This window comes from Gekko japonicus, unplaced genomic scaffold (genome assembly GCF_001447785.1).
Source record: "Gekko japonicus isolate JY-2015 unplaced genomic scaffold, Gekko_japonicus_V1.1 scaffold1941, whole genome shotgun sequence".
NCBI classification, from domain to species: Eukaryota; Metazoa; Chordata; class Lepidosauria; order Squamata; family Gekkonidae; genus Gekko; species Gekko japonicus.
In genome coordinates, this window is record NW_015160891.1 from 262,861 (window position 1) to 281,974 (window position 19,114).

The following is a 19,114-nucleotide window of genomic DNA, read 5'->3' on the forward strand; positions in this document are numbered from 1 at the left end:
TCCCTTCCCCTCCCCACAACAGACACCCTGTGAGGTGGGTGGGGCTGAGAGAACTCTGACACAAACTGCTCTTTTTTAAGGACAGCTGTGCCAGAGCTTGTGACTGACCCAAGGTCACATCAGCAGGTGCAAGTGGAGGAGTGGGGAATCAAACCCGGTTCTCCCAGATTAGAGTCCGCACACTTAACCACTACACCAAACTGGCTCTTGGAACAAAGTCTTGGATGCAGGATATGGAAAAAGATATAGAAATGGAACAATGGGATACTATATGGAAATCCCTTAAGTTTATGAGAGCTATTGCCTTTAAAGAAAATATCTACAAAATGTTTCATAGGTGGTATTGGTCCCCAGACAAAATTGCAAAGTGTTACCCCCAAGCGTCTAACAGATGCTGGAAATGTAAATCGAATGTGGGGACCTTTTACCACATGTGGTGGAAATGTTGTAAAATACAAAAATATTGGAAAATGGTACATAAAACAATCCTAGAAATACTGAATGTAGAAGTTGAGTTAACACCTGAAATCTATTTACTGAATATGGCACCAAAAGGGCTTGCTAAACAGGATCTGTACTTACTAGTATATATTACAACTGCAGCGCGAATATTAGTGGCAAAGAATTGGAAGACAGAATACCCTCAAAAGAGGACTTAATAGCAAAAATCTTAGAATTAGCATAACTGGACAATCTGAGTTTGTTACTTAAAGGTAAAGATCATACAATACAGAGCAAAAGGTGGTTAAGGGTATATAATTGGATAAATAACATAATTTGATAAATATGTAAATAATTAACATCATGTTCAAGAATTGTAATTTGGCTTAACAGCTCTAAAAATTATGTAATCTAAGAAGATGAAATGTTTGTACTCTTGCGAAAGAGTTGGAAAATAAATGGGGGGGGGGAGAGAACAAAGTCTTGGTCCAGTGGCACCTTGAAGCTTAATTCTGGGTGTAAGCTTTTGTGTGCATGCGCCCTTCTGAACTTTGGCTTATTACGCACGCACAGCTTACTGCAGAGAACCCGAGCAGTCAAGCCTTCAAGTTTAACTTCGGGTTCTGTGCCTGCTGTACGCACCGTTCTTTTTTCTCCGGTGTATTTGTTCTGCAGCCACAACCAAATAGGCATGGCTGCTTGGATTCTCTGCCAAAAGCGGCACGTGCAAGCCAGCCAGACCGGCTGTGCCTTCAGGGAGCCGATGGCAGGGTCTCGGTTAATTACTCTCAGCATTCCACAATTAAGGATACATCTGCCCATCAATCTCCAATTTTTGACATATTTATTTCCGTCACTATGTTCTCCCCGGAAACGAATGGTAACCATGTAAACCATGTAACCATGTAAACTAAGCTTATTCCTGTTTGGTCCTTGAATCTGTTGAACCGTCTTCATGATGCAGTATGCTAATTTACTGCTCACCCTCTTCCTAAGTTCCAAGTTTAAGTTTATTGTTCATGGCCTTTGGCCTTCACAATTAAAACATATTTGAAGCATTAAGACCTTTGAAACACATTTACAAAGTTAAAATCCTAAAACCTCAACTCACATTCAGCTCAATACAAGAAGAACAATTCAATTGGGGACATCATAAAAGGTGCTATTCACTCTGATCTTCCTGGCTGCCAGGGCAAAAAGAGCCAGTCCATAAGAAACAGAAGCCCCCCCCCCCCCAACACACACACATCAGAGAGCATAAAAACACCCTCTTACCTATATGTGTAGACTGGTAATTTCCATTTCATTGTATCTGAAAAAGTGTGCATGCACACGAAGGCATGAATACAACTTTGTTGGCCTTAAAGGTGCCACTAGACTCAGACTTTGTTCAGTTTGCAAGCCTGCGCGAGTCGTGGATTCCGTTTTTGAATAAAATCTCTCTCAACCTGCCGCTTCAAAAGAGTCCTTGGACTGCATTTACCTATTGAGAGACTGGCGCTAGGACAGCCTCGCAATAATGCTTGTCTATGAAATGGGCTTTTCCCTCCCTTATTCTGCAAAGCGTTCTAATTCATCGACAAGTACGCTTTATTGAACCCTCTTGTGTCTGGAGTGCAGGGATGAGGAGCCGTCGTAAGACCTTGTTCAGCAGAGAGAGATTTCTGGGCCATCAGGAACCATGAAAGAAGCACTATCAGTGAGGTACATACACCTCTAGGCAGCTTGTGGTGGAAGGAATATGCCTCTGGGTTTGGCATTCATGGCTAGTGGCAGGGATACAACAAAGCTTCCCATCAGGGAGATCACAGACTCCACTTAAAGGCCTGAACAATAGCAACAGTCGTCTATTCCAGAGGCTTATGGGGAAAGACTGAATGGGAGAGGCAGGTAGCTCAGTGGCTGCTGGATGGTAGATGGTAGACCCAGGTACAGTTCCTGGCGTCTTCAGCGGAAAGATATTTTTGCATTTCTTTTACAGAATTCATATCCCTCCTTCCTGCTCTCACAAGAGCCACCAAGGTAGCTATCAAATTAAAACATAGACACACAAATCACATTTTAAAACCGTTATGCACCACTGGGCAAGAGTCCGGGTGTGCTTGTGGACACCTCCTTATCTATGGAGGCCCCAGTTGCAAAGTTTGCCAGGCAGGCGTTTTTCCAACACCGCCAAGTCAGACAACTGGTCCCTTACCTCTCTCCCTCCGACCTAGCCACGGTGATCCATGCAACGGTCACCTTGAGGTTAGACTGTGGTAACTCGCTCGACGTAGGGCTACCCTCGAAGCTGACCCAGAAATTACAGCTGGCCCAAAATGCAGCGATGCAGGTGCTGACAGGCAACCCTGTGATAGCACACATCCAACCTGTACTTCGCCAGCTGCACTGGCTCCCAGTTGAGTACCGAATCTCCTTTTGGTCTTAACCTTTAAGTCCCTAGGAGCTGCGGTGGCTCAAGTGGTTAAGACGCTGAACTGCAGGCTGTGGAAGGTCGGTAGTTCAGCAGTTCGAGACCCGAGTGCCGCATGACGGAGTGAGCTCCCATCTCTAGTTCCAGCTCCTGCCAACCTAGCAGTTCGAAAGCAAGACATTGCAAGTAGATAAATAGGTACCACTTCGGTGGGAAGGTAACAGCGTTCCGTGCGCCTCGGTGTTTAGTCATGCTGGCCACATGACCACAGAAACGTCTTCGGACAGCGCTGAATCTTCGGCTTGGAAACAGAGATGAGCACCGCAACCCTAGTGTCGGATTCAACTGGCTTTTGAGCAAAGAAACCTTTACCTTTACCTTTAAGCCCCTAAACCGTCAGGGTCCAATGTACCTGCAGGACCACCCAGGGCTTTTTTTGTAGAAAAAGCCCAGCAGGAACTCATTAGCATAATAGGCTACACCCAACAGCAGAAACTCATTAGCATATTAGGTCACACCCCTGACAGCACAGCTCATTGGCATATTAGGCCACACCCCCATGTTACCAGAAGTGTGCTCATCCAGCCACACCCACCTTTTGCTTCTTATTCTGTTTACCTTGTCTGTGGTCAAAACCCAGGGCCTTTTTTGTAGCAGGAACTCCTTTGCATGTTGGGCCACACACCCCTAATGTAGCCAATCCTAATGGGTTTCTGATGTTGGGTGTGGCCTATTATGCTAATGAGTTCCTGCTGGGCGTGGCCAACTTGGAAGCCGGCCAGAACTCCGTTCCTGTGCGTTCCTGCCCAAAAATAGCCCTGGGACCGCCTCTCCCGATATGGTCCCCGAAGAGCACTACACTCACAAGATCCAAATCTGCTGGTGATCCCAGGCCCAAGAGATGTCTGGCTATCCTTGACAGAGCCAGGGCTCTTTCGGCCTTGTCTCCTGCTTGGTGGAACTCTCTACAGCTCCACGGGGCGTGTAAAACAGAGATGTTCCACCAGGCCTATGGTTGAGGACAGGAACAGTTTTTCCATCTCATCCGGCCCAAGACCCCGTTCCTTGGAGAAAGCAACCAATGCCATCTAGGACTGAAGGTTAATGGTTTCACTGGTTTAAAAAGGTAAAGGTCTCCCTTGCCCGAAAGCCAGTCGAATCCGACTCTAGGGTTGCGGTGCTCATCTCCGTTTCCAAGCCGAAGAGCCCGCGCTGTCCGAAGACGTTTCCGTGGTCATGTGGCCGGCATGACTAAACACCAAGGCGCACGGAATGCTGTTCCCTTCCCACCGGTTTACTGGAAACCACAATTGATGGTTGGGTTTCAATTTAATTCATTTGTACTGAAATGTTTTCAACTGCACTGCATTTTCAGTATGATGTACACCACCCTGAGCCCTCCAGTTTAGAAATTCAGTAAATAATAATAATAAATAATCAGACCACCCCCAACCCCATCAATAGCACAAGTAAAACCAGAGCTAAAATACATGCAAAACAAAAACAATTAAAAATGTTGCGCAGGAAGGAGGGATGACCAAGGGACTTGCACAACGGAAGGAGTCTTTTCCCACGGTGGAAGACGGCAACAGAAGGGAGAGGGAAACGTTCAGGGAAGGGCCTTAAACTGAGATGATGGAGAGCTGTTGTTAGGCAGCCCGCGGGTGGGTGAGCCTCTGCCCCTGACCCCCTTTTAAGCCGTGTCATACGTGGACATTGGAACTAGGAAGCGGGTTTGGACATTTAACCCATCAAAAACAATTCAGTTAGTTGACTTCTGTGTATATTCTGCCAAAAAATTAAAAACCGAACCAGGGAGTGAGTTTTTATCCCAGAGTTTTTCTGAAGGGGTTTATTTAAATACAGCTTGCTATTTGAGAAATGACGTGCTCCACCTTGTGCTTGGAAAGTATAGAGCACAAATCGCCACTGCTGATACAGAAACATTTATTTAGTTCTCTGAGGGGGTATTTCAGATTTCTTGCACGAGTGGCCCACCCTAACAGCTTTAAAGTGTCTTCTCTGTATTCAGGGTGGGTTCCCCCCCCCCCCGTGTGTGTTTCTATCTTTCCCTTGACCAAATTAAACCCATATTTCTAAATAGAAAATCATGTGTCACGAAAAGTGAGGGAAGACAGCTGCCGGTGGCAAACGATACAACCTTCCTACATGTCCATCAGCTGACCTGGAAACAGATTTATTTAGAATTGCCTTTCTGTTTTTCACATGTGCACACCAGTCATTTTTGTTGTTCAGTCGCACAGTCGAGTCCGATTCTTCCCGACCCCATGGACCAGATCACGCCAGGCCTTCCGGTCTTCCGCTGTCCTCTGAAGTTTGCTCAATTTCATGTTCATTGCATCTATGACACTGTCTAACCATCTCATCCTTTGCCGTCCCCGTCTTCTTTGACCTTCAATCTTTCCCAGCATCAGGGTCTTCTTCTCCAGTGAGTGCTCCCTTCTTATTGGGTGGCCAAAGTATTTGAGCTTCAGTTTCATCATCTGGCCTTCCAGGGAACAGTCAGGGTTGATTTCTTTTAGGATGGACTGATTTAGAAGGGTTGAAAAACACTATTTGGACATGTGAATTCAGCCTAAACATGTAATGGTGTGTGTTGGAGGTGGTCTAGCCCTTTATATTGCCAGTGATTTTCTGTGAATGCCAGAGAACTCAGATGTCCTCTGTGAATCTTGACGTTGACCCTTACCTTCTAAAAATTGGGGTAATGCTGTTGTTGTTTTAGTGCTGCAAAAATCCAGCTAGGATTCTCAGCATTTTGAACATATATAGTATGTGGTAGGTTGGCCAGTCCGAACCCAGTTACGGCATCCAGAAGGTGCCTTTCGGTTGATGTTTAGAACGCCCGACGTAACGTGCATATTGAAGATGAATGACTGATTAACACTACTTGAAGATGATTGTATGACACGCAGAAATCGCGGCTAGGAAAATAATAGGACTGTTTGAAGCCCTTATTGAAGGTTCGTTCAGACCAAGAGACGAAACGGAACTCGATCCGGAGGTTCTCGTCAGCCATCACTTTATAACGATCAAAATAACTTCATGTATCTTAATAATCACAATTACTTCATGAATGTTTATTAATTGTATTTATTGTCACAATAATGTTATTTACAGTTACACTTTGAGATCAATAATATATTGACATGATGGTTGAATATATCTAGTGTCTTTTTTTTTTAAGTACCCGAAAGTACACATTTATTGTTTTCTTATATACCTACACACAGACATAAACAACTACAACAAACAACATATAGGCCAAGGGACTTATTACAATTTGTTACTACATCTACACCATCGCTTCATTGTTCTCTAGCATTTGTTAATATTCTCTAGTTCCATTATTATATATTGCTACACACTCCAATGTTAATTTTGCCATATCAGCTTAATCTTTTACTCCATTCTCATTGTACCAATCATATAGCCTCTTCCAGGTTTTTTGAAATGTCCATTTCTTTGTACCTCTCATTTCCATGGTTAATTTGTCCATTTCCGCCGCTTCTAATAGTATATCTAGTGTCTTTTATGCCAGTCTGTTCATTACATCTTTAGCCAGCTTTGGACTGGATTCTCTACCTTAGTCTGTATTAAATCTCATACAGAATATGTTTGGTTGGGGAGGGGGTTTTTTGGCATCAAGTTGCAGTTGCCTCAACGTGCCTAGGTCACTTCCGGGTGATGTAGGCACAGCGCGGAACGTCGCTTCCGGTGACGTTGGCACTATGGGGGCGATGCTTCCGGCTCTCGGATCATACCCCCCATCCCCCCTGCCAGCGTCTCGAAGGGACCTGGCAGTCCTCCTTCCAATAGCTGGGTTGGGAGAAGGAAGAAGAGTGTGGGGGGAGAGAGGGAGGTTCTTAGGCTTATCTTGGATTGCCAACTCCATGTTGGGAAATTCCCGGGGATTTAGGGGTGAAGCCTGGAGATAGGCTTGCCAATTCCCCCCGGGGGGCGGGGAAACCCCCACCCCAGAGGCCCGTTCCCCGCCGCCGGCAGATCGGGCCCCGGGGGGAGGGTTTGGGGAGAGGAGGGGGGAGGGTTTGGGGAGAGCCATTTCCTCCAGGGTAACTGATCTCAGTCATCTAGAGATCAATTGTAATTCCGGGATATCTCCAGGCCGAACTCAGGGGTTGGCAAACCTAGCGTTATGAAACATGGTAAATCATAGTGATGGCCTAAACTTGATTGCGAAGGAGATCCAGAACCAGCCTCAGTACAAGATACCCGTTGGTTGACAGCTCCCCCTCTGTTACGTGACTTTGGAATGTCATAGTTCCCAGCAGGGGTCATTTCCTGCAGGAGCGCACAGGAGCGGAGCTCCGGCAGTAAAGAGCCCAGGGGGTGTGGCACATGCAGCAAGCCCCGCCCCCTGCTCCCAGCAGCCCTCAGTCAGAGCAAGCAGCAGCCAGGTGACTTGCAGAGTCCACCCCATAGCTAGCAATCCGAAAACAGTCCAGTGGCACCTTTAAGACCAAGTTTTATTCAGGTACCAGCTCTCCCTCCTCTGCGAGGACAGATCTGCACGTCCCCCCCTCCAATAGCTAGCAACCCAAAACAGTCCAGTGGAGCCTGAGCGGTGGGTGTTGCCTTCTGACACACTTCCGGTGACGTCAGGGGGTGTGGCATATGCAAATAACTTATGCTAATGAGTTATGCTAATGAGCTCCTGCACCTCTTTTTCTATGAAATGACCCCTGGTTCCCAGTGCACCGAAGACTGGGTCCGTCCTCTCTCTAAGCGGAGAACAGTCCCTATTGCTACCACAAAGAGTAAGAGGTTTCCATTTCATTGAGGATTTGGCAAGACGGTCTCTGACCCTTGTTCCCTTTAATGATCTTTCTCGTCTTCTCTCTCTCTCTCTTTTATGTCTTGCAGCTTGAAGGATTTTAATGGCTTTCAGGTAGAATCCAAGTGGGAGACAATCAAAATGAATTCTATGGACAGGCACATACAGCAGACCAACGATCGGCTGCAGTGCATAAAACAGGTAAGGCGAGGAGATTTGAGCTGCTTTCTAATCTGAACCTACGCCGGCTTCGGTGGTTCCCCTACCACAGGGTATAGTAAGTATTGTCTGTCTGCTGTGTGTATATTACAGTGACATATTACAGATCGCGCACCCAGTGGTATAAATTACCCTACTCTCGTGGCATTGTTTTTATACTTATGTAACGCTGTTTGCTGGGTTGCTTAATCTGTCATGTCTCATATTCTATGATTTGTTTCAGATTATCTCTAGTCCTATCACAAATTATTATAGAGGACCACGGCACCCAGAGATACCTTTCCTGGTGCCCAGCGAGCGTTTTTAGAAAGGGAGCGGGGCCACACAAGGTTCTTACCCAGCAGGGCTTTTTAAAAAAAACAAACAAACACATTTTATTAGGATATGATAAACATAGTCAAATATAAATCACAAACTTTTGTACCCATACACCCTTCCCTCCTCCCTTTCCCCCCCCCCTGCTCAGCTTCCCACAGTGCTCCAACCTCCTCCTCAATTCTTAGATCTTCTTCATCACCCCCTTTTATTTTTCAATACACATATCTATAGGTAACTTACCCCTCCCTATTTTGGTTATATATCTTAGTCTGTTTTTTAATATCTCTTAACTTTCAATAATTATCAAAGCTAAATAAACCGGCCCTTACATCCCAGTTCTTTTCCAGATAGTCTTTAAAATCTTTCCAGTCTGCAAAAAAGTCCGCTGCTTCCAAATTGTTAAGTTTCCTTGTCAATTTGTCCATTTCAACCATAAAAAGTAATTTCTTAATCCAGTCCCCAACTTCAGGCACTTTATCTTGTTTCCAACATTGAGCATACGTCATTCTGGCCGTTGTAATCATGTACCACATCAATGTCCTTTTTGCCACATTAACTTCTTCCATTTTAAGTCCCAAAAGTAATTTTTCCAGTTCTTTCTTAAATTTACATTTTACAATTTTTTCCATTTCTTCATGTATCTCCACCCAATACCTTTTTGCTTTTTCACAAGTCCACCACATATGATAAAATGAGCCCTCCAACTTTTTACATTTCCAACATTTGTTTGACATATCCCCAGCAGGGCTTTTGATTGACCATTGGGGATCTGATCAAATGTGCAGATTAAAATAACTATGGCCGTGATCACAGGGGCAGTTTGGCCCGACACAGCCGCTCCTCCCCTCCGGATCAAACGGGTGCAGTCAGACAGCCACCTCTGTCAGGCATTCCCCGGGCATACTTATCCCGTCACAGGATGACTTGGAGCCAGGTTAAAAAGGCACCACATCACAAGTGGTGTTTTCAGCTCCCCGCGCAGTCATCGCGCATGGCCGGAGGTCTGAACGCGGGGCAGCGCGTGCAGAACTGAATTGGCAGTCTGAACCTGCAGATCCATTCTGCCACTAGGGAGGTGTCTTTTTTTTAAAAAAAGTTGCCTAAATGTGCATGTGCGCACATGTGTAGGTGTGCATATGCGCATGCATGTGCTCCTATGTGTGCACATGAATTTTGGAGTTTTTTGGCAGTGTGCTCCGTGGCTGAGGCGCTGCAATAATGTGGATGCTGGACCACGGGATGTCTCCGTGGGTAACCCACAGCAGGGTGTGCTGTGTGGTTGATATGCCCCACAACACTTTAAACCGGTTCAATTAGAGGCGGCACCAGGGGTCATTTCCTGCAGGAGTGCACAGGAGCAGAGCTCCGGCAGTAAAGAGCCCAGGGGGCAGAGGCACATGCAACAAGCCCCGCCCCCTGCTCCCAACAGCCCCAGGCCACAAGGCACAAGAAGCAGCCAGGTACGTTGCAGAGCCCCCCCCCCGCCCCAGATAGCAATCCAAAACAGTCCAGTGGCACCTTTAAGGCCAAGGTTTATTCAGATACAAGCTCTCCCTCCTCTGTGAGGGCAGATCTGCACGTTCCCCTCCCCCCCATAGCTAGCAATCCAAAACAGTGGCGAACTGCGCATGCGCACAACTGCTGCGGCTGGCCCTCCTCAGCCTTCTTAGCGTCGCTTCCCCTGCAGCATGTGATCGCGGCTGCCGGCAGAAGCATAGAGCCTCGGGGGACCTGTCTGATCCCGCTGCTGCGCTTCCCCCGCGCCTTTTCCCGCTCGTGTGACCGGGGCCTCCATTTGTTTACTTGCTTCATATATGCAACTCCTGCTACCCCAGTGGTTGACCCAAAGTGACTTACATCCGTCTCCCCTCCTCTGTTTTATTCTTACAACAGCCCTATGAGGAAGGTTAGGCTCGGCGTGTGTATGACTGGCCCACAGTCACCCAGCAAGCTGATCCTTCTGCCAGCTGGGAGATAAAAATGACTGGCAGGCCAACAGTCTGATGCCATTTCCAGGGAAAGCCCAGAAGTAACATTATACCTCTCTAAGAATCACCAGAAGCTCCGTGGCTTTACCATAGAGCTTCCAGCACTTCCTGGAGAGGTGTGATGTCATTTCCAGGTTTTCCCCAGGACTGATGTCTCATTGAAGGTGATCGTGGCTCCCCCATGCCCCCCTCTGGTACCCTACTGGTTGCCAGGCAAGGCCTGACAATCTTCAGGGTTGCCACTTTCTGAAAGTCAGGGAAATGAAAATTGGTCAGGGAAAATCAGGGAAATTGTGATTAAAGTATATTCAAGCAGTGGATTCAAGCAGTGACCTGATGCTGCAAGAGTATGATCTGTTCTTGTGGCAAGTGGAATAGAGAAGTAGCAGAATACAAGTAGAACCCAATGATGCCCTTTCCCAACCGTTTTAGATAGAACGTTGATATAATTTTTAGTGTACCTTTAAAACAAGAACAAAAATGTTATGTCAATTTGTTAGCATTCAGAGTTTACTTGAATTGAAATTTGTATCTCGGTGTCATTTTTGGTGCCATTGCAAAACAGAAGTTGCTGCGGCTAATGTTGAAAGAAGCTGACATTAAATGTCTTTGACAAATATTTTTGCAGTTGAGACTTGTGTAGCTGTAGAGTGGAACCTTACCTTGCATTAATGCAATATGTCCTATTCATTTTTTAACTTATGGTTATATTTGAATGGTGGTCAGGGAAATTGACAAATGTTGGTCAGGGAAATTGACAAATGTTGGTCAGGGAAATGAAAATTTTAGTGACAACCCTTATCTTATAAAGTAGGAATATTTACATACCTTTCATTCTACCCCCTTCTTAGTCCGTGTTTCCATTTTGGCTTGGTTTCTGAGGCAGTTGTCTTGCAGAGGAGAATTTGGGGACCTGAAATAATACGTTTTACCCAAGAAGAAGAGTGTTCCTTTAAGATTTATTTTTTAAAAAATAGTTTGTTTTGTTTTTTGTTGCCTTTTCAAAGATGTACGACATAACAACAGCACCCTGCAACACTGAAGACAAAGCCCTTCCAAACTATGTACTTATTATTAAATACAGGTTTTGTTGCATGTTTTAATAGCTGTAGCGTACAACTGTCTAGTTTTGAAGAGGATTTTAAAGCACGTTTGATGTCGCAGGAAAGTCCAGCTGTGCTCTTACAGCAACACAAAAAGAGCAACCCGAAGAAAACCTGCAAAACGAATGTTTTGTGGAGCCAAATCATTCTTTAGTTATTCCTTTTCATTTACAGAATGCAGAGTTAGCTCTGAAGAGGTTTATTCTCTTTCTGTTTTTCCTCCTTTTGGGGAGTGCATCCTGGAAATACAACTCTGGAAGAATCTTGGATGCCTACAGTAAGAATTCCTCTCTACGCTATATTTCCAGTATTATGGAACCCCAACCCCCAGGAAGAATTTGGGTGGTGACGGGTTTTGCATGCACCCTGAACACTAACATAAATAAATAAGAGAACCTAGTACCCTGTTTTCCCGAAAATAAGACCTACCCCAAAAATAAGCCCTAGTAGGATTTCTATGCATTTGTGGTATAAGCCCTAGTGTGTCTTCTTGAGAAAAAATAAATATAAGACAGTGTCTTATTTTCGGGGAAACACGGTACAGGCTAGGATTCAAAGTGAGTCAGATCTGGAAGGACTGTGGGCTACTGCCCTTGTTGGGTCCTTTTTAGCCAGGTGGTTCAGGTTGGCAACTGGGACTTAGCTGGCTAGCTGTGTCTATCCTTAGATGAATTTTTGAGGACGTTTAAATGGGCCTTGAAATAAACTATGTCTGCCTGTCTATCTCCCCATCTCTCCCTATCTCTTTCTCTGTGTCTGTCTCCCTCCCACTCTCTCTCTCTCTCTCTCCCTCCCTCCCTCCCTCCCTCTCCCTCTCTGTTTGTCTATCTCCCTATCATCTATCCCAATCTCTCTCTCTCTCTCTCTCTCTCTCTCTCTCTGTCTATCTCCCTATCTATCATCTATCCCAATCTCTCTCTCTCTCTCTGTCTATCTCCCTATCTATCATCTATCCCAATCTCTCTCTCTCCCTCCCTCTCTCTCTCTCTCCGTGCTCCCTCCCCCCTCTCTCTCTGTGTATCTCTCTCTCTATCTTCTCTCTCACTCTCTCTCTCTCTCTCTCTCTCTCTCTCTCTCTCCGTGTCTATCTCCCTATCTATCATCTATTCCAATCTCTCTCTGTCTTCCTATCTATCATCTATCCCAATATCTCTCTCTCTCTGTGTGTGTCTGTCTCCCTATCTATCTATCCCCCCTCTCTCTGTCTATCATCTATCCCCCCATCTGTCTATCTATCCCCCCTGTCTATCTCCCTATCTATCCCAATCTCTCTCTCTCCCTCCCTCCCTCTCTCTCTCTCTCTCTGTCTATCTCTCTATCTATCATCTATCCCTCTCTCTCTGTGTCTATCTCCCTATCTATCATCTATCACAATCTCTGTGTGTGTGTGTGTGTCTATCTATCTAACTGTCTGTCTGTCGCTCTCTATCTATCTGTGTTTTCTTCTATGAATGTTGAAGAGCTAGGCAAAGATGGCTGTGAGCCACACACAAAAAAACAAATTAAAACCCCTGCTTTCATATCTCAGCCAAGCACTTGCTAGGTGGTGCCAGGCAAGCTGCCAGCCTGGGCACTCTCATCCCTAATACGGGGCTGACGGTAATGCCGGTCTACCTTACAGCAGCATTAGAAGGATTTCTTAGCTAAGCAGGAGCAGCACTTTGAACACTTTGGGAAAGCCCTGCATAAAGCCCTAATGGTGAAGCTCCTTTCCAGTGTCTGTGTGGCTAATGGCTATCATGTAAACGACCACTTCCCCAGAGAATGCTGAAGCTGGAGGCAATTGCAAAACCTCCGTGGAGATGTCCTCTGTTTGGCCAGGGATCTCTGGTCTGTGCGGGGAACCAGAAATTCAGCTTCTGCTGCCTAGGTCATGTGATGATACAGATGCTGGGCCGCAGTTCAGCGTGCCATATGTGAAGCCAACCTAATTGGAAGCTGTAACGATTTCATGTTTAACTCTCTGTGTGTGTCTTTAAAAGTTTGGATGCATAGCTGTATGATAGTCTAGAGTAGTGGAAACAAGCAAGTGGTGTGATTGGTGAGTGACAGGAGGGGGAGGGTTTTTTGGAAATGATTCTGTGTGGATGAGCAGATATGTCAGTCAAGAGTTACAGTTAAGACAGTTAGTGAGATGACAGTTGAAAGTCAGTTAAGTTCTGATTTCTGTGAGAGAAGCAGAAGATCAGTTAAGTTCTGTGACAGGGAGAAGAGTGAAGCATCCCTGTGTGGGATGAGTTTAGTTCTGGGGTCTGAAGGAGAGACCTTCTGGTGTGTGATATGAGAGTTAAGTGCTGTGTCTGAAAGAAAGTGACAAGCAGTTCTGTGTTGAAACAGTTATAAGCTGAAGCTGAGTGTCTAGGAAACAGTAAAGATTATATGGACTTGAAGAAAAAAGTGTTACAAAGTTACATGCCCAGATCCCTGACAGTGGGTGAGAAAAGTGTGTGAAATATCAAGTAAATCTACTTTTATTTAAGATACCAGTTCTGAAAGAAATTCTTCCCAGGAAACACATAGACCCTCATGAAAGCCTAAACCCTCGATATACCTACCCAGTGATGAATATTATATTATAAAGGTTTGGAAAGCCTTAAATTTCCTGGTGGCAGCCGGATTACCCAGTAGAGAAAAACATAAAGAACACTTTTAAAGGGAAACCAGACCTCCCCAGTAAAGGGGTCGTCACAGAAGCGCCGCCCATTCTAGCCGTCGATCAAATCTGCCCTCTCTTTCTTCTTTCAAGAATGGTTTTGGTGAGCTGTAACCAAAAGTACACCTCTTTGTTTGTTCAAAACATTTATTGGCCACCTTTCTACCTTGTAAAACATAAGGTAGTTTGCGATGTAAATAAAACAACAATTATTAACAAAATACATAAAAGACCAGATGACCGCTTCAGAGTGACCCACTGGGCATTCGGCAAAGGTATAGTAAATTAGGATTTACCTACACACACACACACACACACACACACACACACACACACACACACACTTCTCTGCTATTGGCCAGAACATCTTAAAATCCAGAGAATTAGTAAGGACACAGTCCAATGAGCATCGAGGACAACTGGGTCCTATTGGTTTCAGAACAGGGTTGCCAGTCTCCAGTTGGCAGCTGGGGAATCTCCTGGAATTATACCTGGTCTCCAAGTTACAGAGATCAGTTCCCCTGGAGAAAGTGGCTGCTTTGGAAGGTGGACTCTATGGTGTCATACCTCCAACCCTGCCCTTTCTAGATTCCTTCACCCCCACCCCCCGGAATATCCCAACCGAGAGCTGGCAGCCTTATTTCAGAGGAAGTGTTGGATGAAGGAAGCATAAGGAAAAAAAAAACTTTTTGCGGGATCACGCCCATAGATTGTAGCTTGTACTTCACAATGACCAATGTTCCCTCTAAGCTGTGGAGTCTTGTGAGCTAAACTTCTACTTTGTGAGTCACTGGCATTAAAGTTGTCGAGCGAGTGATTTGGCTACTGCATAAACTAGTTTGCTCCGGAGCCCTCCTTCCTGAGCCGAGACGAAAAAGGGTGAGCCGGAGGCTAAAAAACGGAGCTAGCTCACATTAACTCAGCTTAGAGGGAATACTGACGATGACCTGTTTAAAATATGATGATGGGAAATATTGAAGGACTCAAATCCTTGAAAACGTGTAACAAAGGCCGTCAGGTTTTTGTAGCTTTGTTGTGATCTTCTGCCTTGTGGGTTTTTTGTAGATCTTTGCCTGGTGTTTACCCCTGTTGGCGTGTTTGAGGTGTGTTGCTTCCTTATTTGAGACACTAGAATAGCACTGAGCCATTTCCACGTCTGTCTCCAGTGAAATGGCCATCTTAGGAATGGAATGGAATCGCTTGCGACGGTCTCCATCGACAGAGGAGAACTGAAGCCCTCAAACTGGCTCCTGCGTCGGGTTCATCCCAAATACCCGAGTGTCTGGTTTTAGGAGATCTCTTTGGCCTCGGATTCTTTTGTCTCCTTCCCCGCCTGCCTGTCTGTTGGAACGCAGATCTTTCAGAGTGAAATGTGTTTCGGGAAAGCCAGGCAGATAACAGCCAGCAGTCCTTGGCTTCCCAATCCGGTCCCAGGCACGCCCGATTGACATTCCACCCAGGGTCAACGGCTTCTGTCCGGGTGGGCGGCCCTTTCTGAGTCTGGCAGCCGGGGAGTGGAAGGAAGCTATCAGAAGCAAGCGCTTCAGGTACCTATTCGGGCAACGGCTTTGTATATTTGAGAAACGCTCTGGGTTTATTGAAGGCCAGGCTCCTCTCCTCTCACTCTTCCCGTGCCATTTATCTGTTTATGACTAACACGACAGACAAATTTCTGTCTTCAAGCTTGACTTCGTGCTGTGCTACAGCTTCTAATTTCCAAGGTGCCTGGTGCAAAAATGCACTGTTGGTTTGCCAGCCGGAGGGGTCACAAAGACTGGGGGACATCCGTGTTACGGGGGAAGAAAACCCAAAAAGGCATTCTTGAGGCACCCTAAAATCTCTTGCATATTTTTTGTTGTGTAAGCATTTGCAGATTTTTAAAGGGGCTGTGGTCCATGAACGGCTGTGCTGTGAAGAAACCGTTCTTTAAAAAAAAATGTCATGTTTAATAAAAAATTGTAAAATTCACCTTCCAACTGGTGAGTCGGTTTGGGTTCTTTCTTCAATAAAGAGAATCTTGCAAAATCCACATCAAATCCGGTTTATCTTGAGTGAGTTGTGTGCTTCGCTGCTTCCCAAATGTTGTGGGTAGGGCTGCCAAGTCCCCCCGGGGGGCAGGGAAACTCCCGCCCCAGAGGCCTGTTCCCCGCCGCTGGCGGATCGGGCCCCAGGGGGAACCCCACCCCGACGTGCACGTCACCCGGAAGTGACGCGACGACGCCGGGCACGCTGGGGGCGGGGCCACGATCATCCGAGGGAAAACTCTATGGTTTTCCCTCAGAGGGTCGTGGCCCCACCCCCAGCGTGCCCAGCGTCGTCACGTCACTTCCGGGTTACGTGTGAGCGGCGCGCGCGCACTCTAGCCGCCAGCTGGGAGACCCCCTCTGCGGCTCAAAAAGCACTTGGCAACCCTATAGCTCACCGTTTTTTAGCCTCCGGCTCACACATTTTTGCCTTCGCTCAGGAAGGAGGGCTCTTCTGGGGGTGTACCGGGAGAGGTGGTCCCATAGATACATCCCTTGATGATGTCTTCCAAGATTGCCTTCTGCAAGCCTCTCCCTGCCCCCAGTTGTTTGAATTTGCAAAAAAAAAACAACCCCAAAATAACAAAACCCACGTTTGGTGGCCTTACAGAAACCATGAACCCTAACGTTCTACAGGGAAGAGTTCTCATCTTTGTGGTTTCAAAGGGTAGCCATGTTGATATGCAGTAGAAAAGCTAGATTCAACTCTGGAGGCACCTTAGATATCAGCCAGATTTTCAGGATTTGAGCTTTCGCGCGTCAGCGCTCCCTTCACCAGACCTTGTACCCTGAAAATCTTGACCTGAAGATCTCGTTGGGTCTCTCAGGTGCCACGGGAGTTGAACCTAACTGATCCTCTCTGTGGGCACAAAGTCAAGCTGTTTCCTTCGTGCCCTTTGCCAGTCAGCGGGCTCCAGCGAGTGTGTGGTGGTCTTGATAGGAAGACCTTGCCTGTGTGACATAATGGAGCGTTTCCTCTCGAGCCAGTTAGAGTCTGGGCTGCCAGAAATCTTGCCACACGCTTGCTGCTTTTAGGGCATTGGTTTCTAACTGACACAGAAGCTGAGACGACACAGCGACCTCCCCCACTGAAATGCACAAAAAAGCCCCGAGAATTAAATAGCGCTGTTTCACCAGGGCAGGCAGAGGTGGGTGGGTGCTTCCTGTTTGGATGAATTACTTGCAGGAAAGCAGCGAAGAAGAGGTTCTCTCTCGCCGTTCAGCGATATGTTTTCTCTCCCCTTCCCCGGCTGGATTGCTCCGAGTGGCTGATTATTTGGCCGGCCGTGACATTCTGCCGCTTTCCCTGGAATCTTGAGCTCCCCTTTCACAGATAAAGGCCTTCTCCGGTTTTACTTTGTGAGGGGGGAAAAACGGCATGGCTTCAAAGAAGAGAGATGGTAGGGCTTGGCGGCACGACCAGGACGGAACTTTGGCCGTCCATCCGGGTTCAGACTTGTTCCTTCAGCTGCCAGAGCAGATTGAGAACATGCCGGGGGCCAGAAGTCTGGTGGCACCGGATTACCCATTCCTGGCTTCCCTGACTCAAGGACACCCTGAAGAGCAGGAAAGTCTGCACACGATCCGTGTTTTGGAGGAGAGTCTTGGACAGGTAGGCGTTCTTTTAGTGGTCATTTTCTTTTATGCAGGAGAGGAGAGGAGAGGAGAGGTGTGAAGCTGTATCTGAAGCCTCCCGTAGCATCCCAGTCACATTTCTGGGAGAGTAGGATCAGTGAGTAAGATGTGCACATGATGTGCAGAGGATGTGGTCACGCCTCCCCTGGAGGACCGTGTCCAGTTTTGGGCACCACATTTTAGGAAGGATGTCGACAAGCTCGAGCGTGTCCAGAAGAGGGCGACCAGGAGGGTGAGAGGGTTGGAATCCAAGTCTTACGGGAAAAGGCTGAAAGAGTTGGGTCTGTTTAGCCTGGGAAAGAGAAGGCTTAGAGGGGACAGGATTGCAGTCTTCAAGTATTTGAAGGGCTGTCACGTAGAAGATGGTGCAGATCTAATCTCTCTTGCTCCGGATTGCAAGACTAGGGCCCTCGTCACACGGAAGGTTTTGGGCCGGGAGAGGGACGGATCAGGGGCGCAGCAAACGGGCATGATCTCAGCGCAACATCTGGGAAGCGGCGCACACCCGTCCCCGATCCGGCCCGTCAGGCCGAAAATCCGCTGTTAAAATAAACCACCTACAGAGGTGGACTTGCCAGAAAGGCTGCGGCAAGCGCAGCTGTGGGATCGCCGGCGCGTCCTTCTGCCAGCACATCCGAGGCTCCCAGCCGAACTGCGCATGCGCTCACATGCGCAGCCGGCTGCCTCAGTCTCCTGTCGGTTGCTTCCTCCCCCCCGGGGAGCAACAGCGCGGCGGCTCAGGGGATCTGTGTGATCCCGCCGCCGCATGTCTTTTTTGGTGCGGCTCTGAATAGCTGCACTTTGGCCGTGTTTTTTTCTGCCGTGTGGCAGGGGCCGAAATCTAATGAGTGGAAATCACAAGGGAGTTGTTACCAGCTAAATATCAGGAGAAACATCCTAACTGTAAGAGTGGTTGAGCAGTGGAACAGACTGCCTCGGGAGGTGGTGGATGCTCCCTCACTGGACACTTTCAAGTGGAGGCTGGGCGACCATCTTTCGGGCATGTTGTAGGGGTATTTTTTGGCGATGCTCCTGAAGAGTACAGGGGGTTGGACTAGATGACCTGCAAGGTCCCTTCCAACTCTTTCTATGATTCTACGATAAACAGGAGTGACAGATGCTTCCTTGTCTCGTCCAAATCCTGCTCATCACCTCATATGAAACTGCCTCCTACTGAATCAGACTCTTGGATCCATCAAAGCCAGTATGGTCTACTCAGACTGGCAGCAGCTCTCCAAGGTCTCAGGCAGAGGTCTTTCACGTCACCTACTGCCTGGCCTTTTAGCTGGAGCTACCAGGGATTGAACCTGGGGCCTTCTGCATGCCAAGCAGACGCTCTGCCACTGAGCCACAGCCCCTCCCCAGCCACTCAATGGAAGAAGCAAGTAACTTGGGTTGTAAGAGATTCCCCTTCCAAGTGAAGCCCTCGAATGGATCTGGAACAGTTTTAAAGCACAGAACGGGTCCTTGGGATCCACGAGGATCTGGAAAAAAACCTGAACCG

The 19,114-nt window shown here is 47.1% G+C and overlaps 1 protein-coding gene and 1 non-coding gene across 2 annotated transcripts in view; one reads left to right on the plus strand and one right to left on the minus strand.

The window, feature by feature from the left end:
- The window catches only part of LOC107120823 (zinc finger MIZ domain-containing protein 1-like), a 258,073-nt gene that overhangs the window by 209,755 nt on the left and 29,204 nt on the right, over positions 1 to 19,114 (plus strand). Inside the window, exon 4 of the mRNA XM_015423595.1 lies at positions 7,760 to 7,871. Coding sequence (XP_015279081.1) covers positions 7,812 to 7,871 — 60 coding nt within the window. The 5' untranslated portion in view covers positions 7,760 to 7,811. The remainder of the gene's footprint in view (positions 1 to 7,759; positions 7,872 to 19,114) is intronic.
- Positions 18,897 to 18,968, minus strand: TRNAA-GGC. Its single transcript has one exon. It is a non-coding gene; the product is annotated as a tRNA-Ala (tRNA).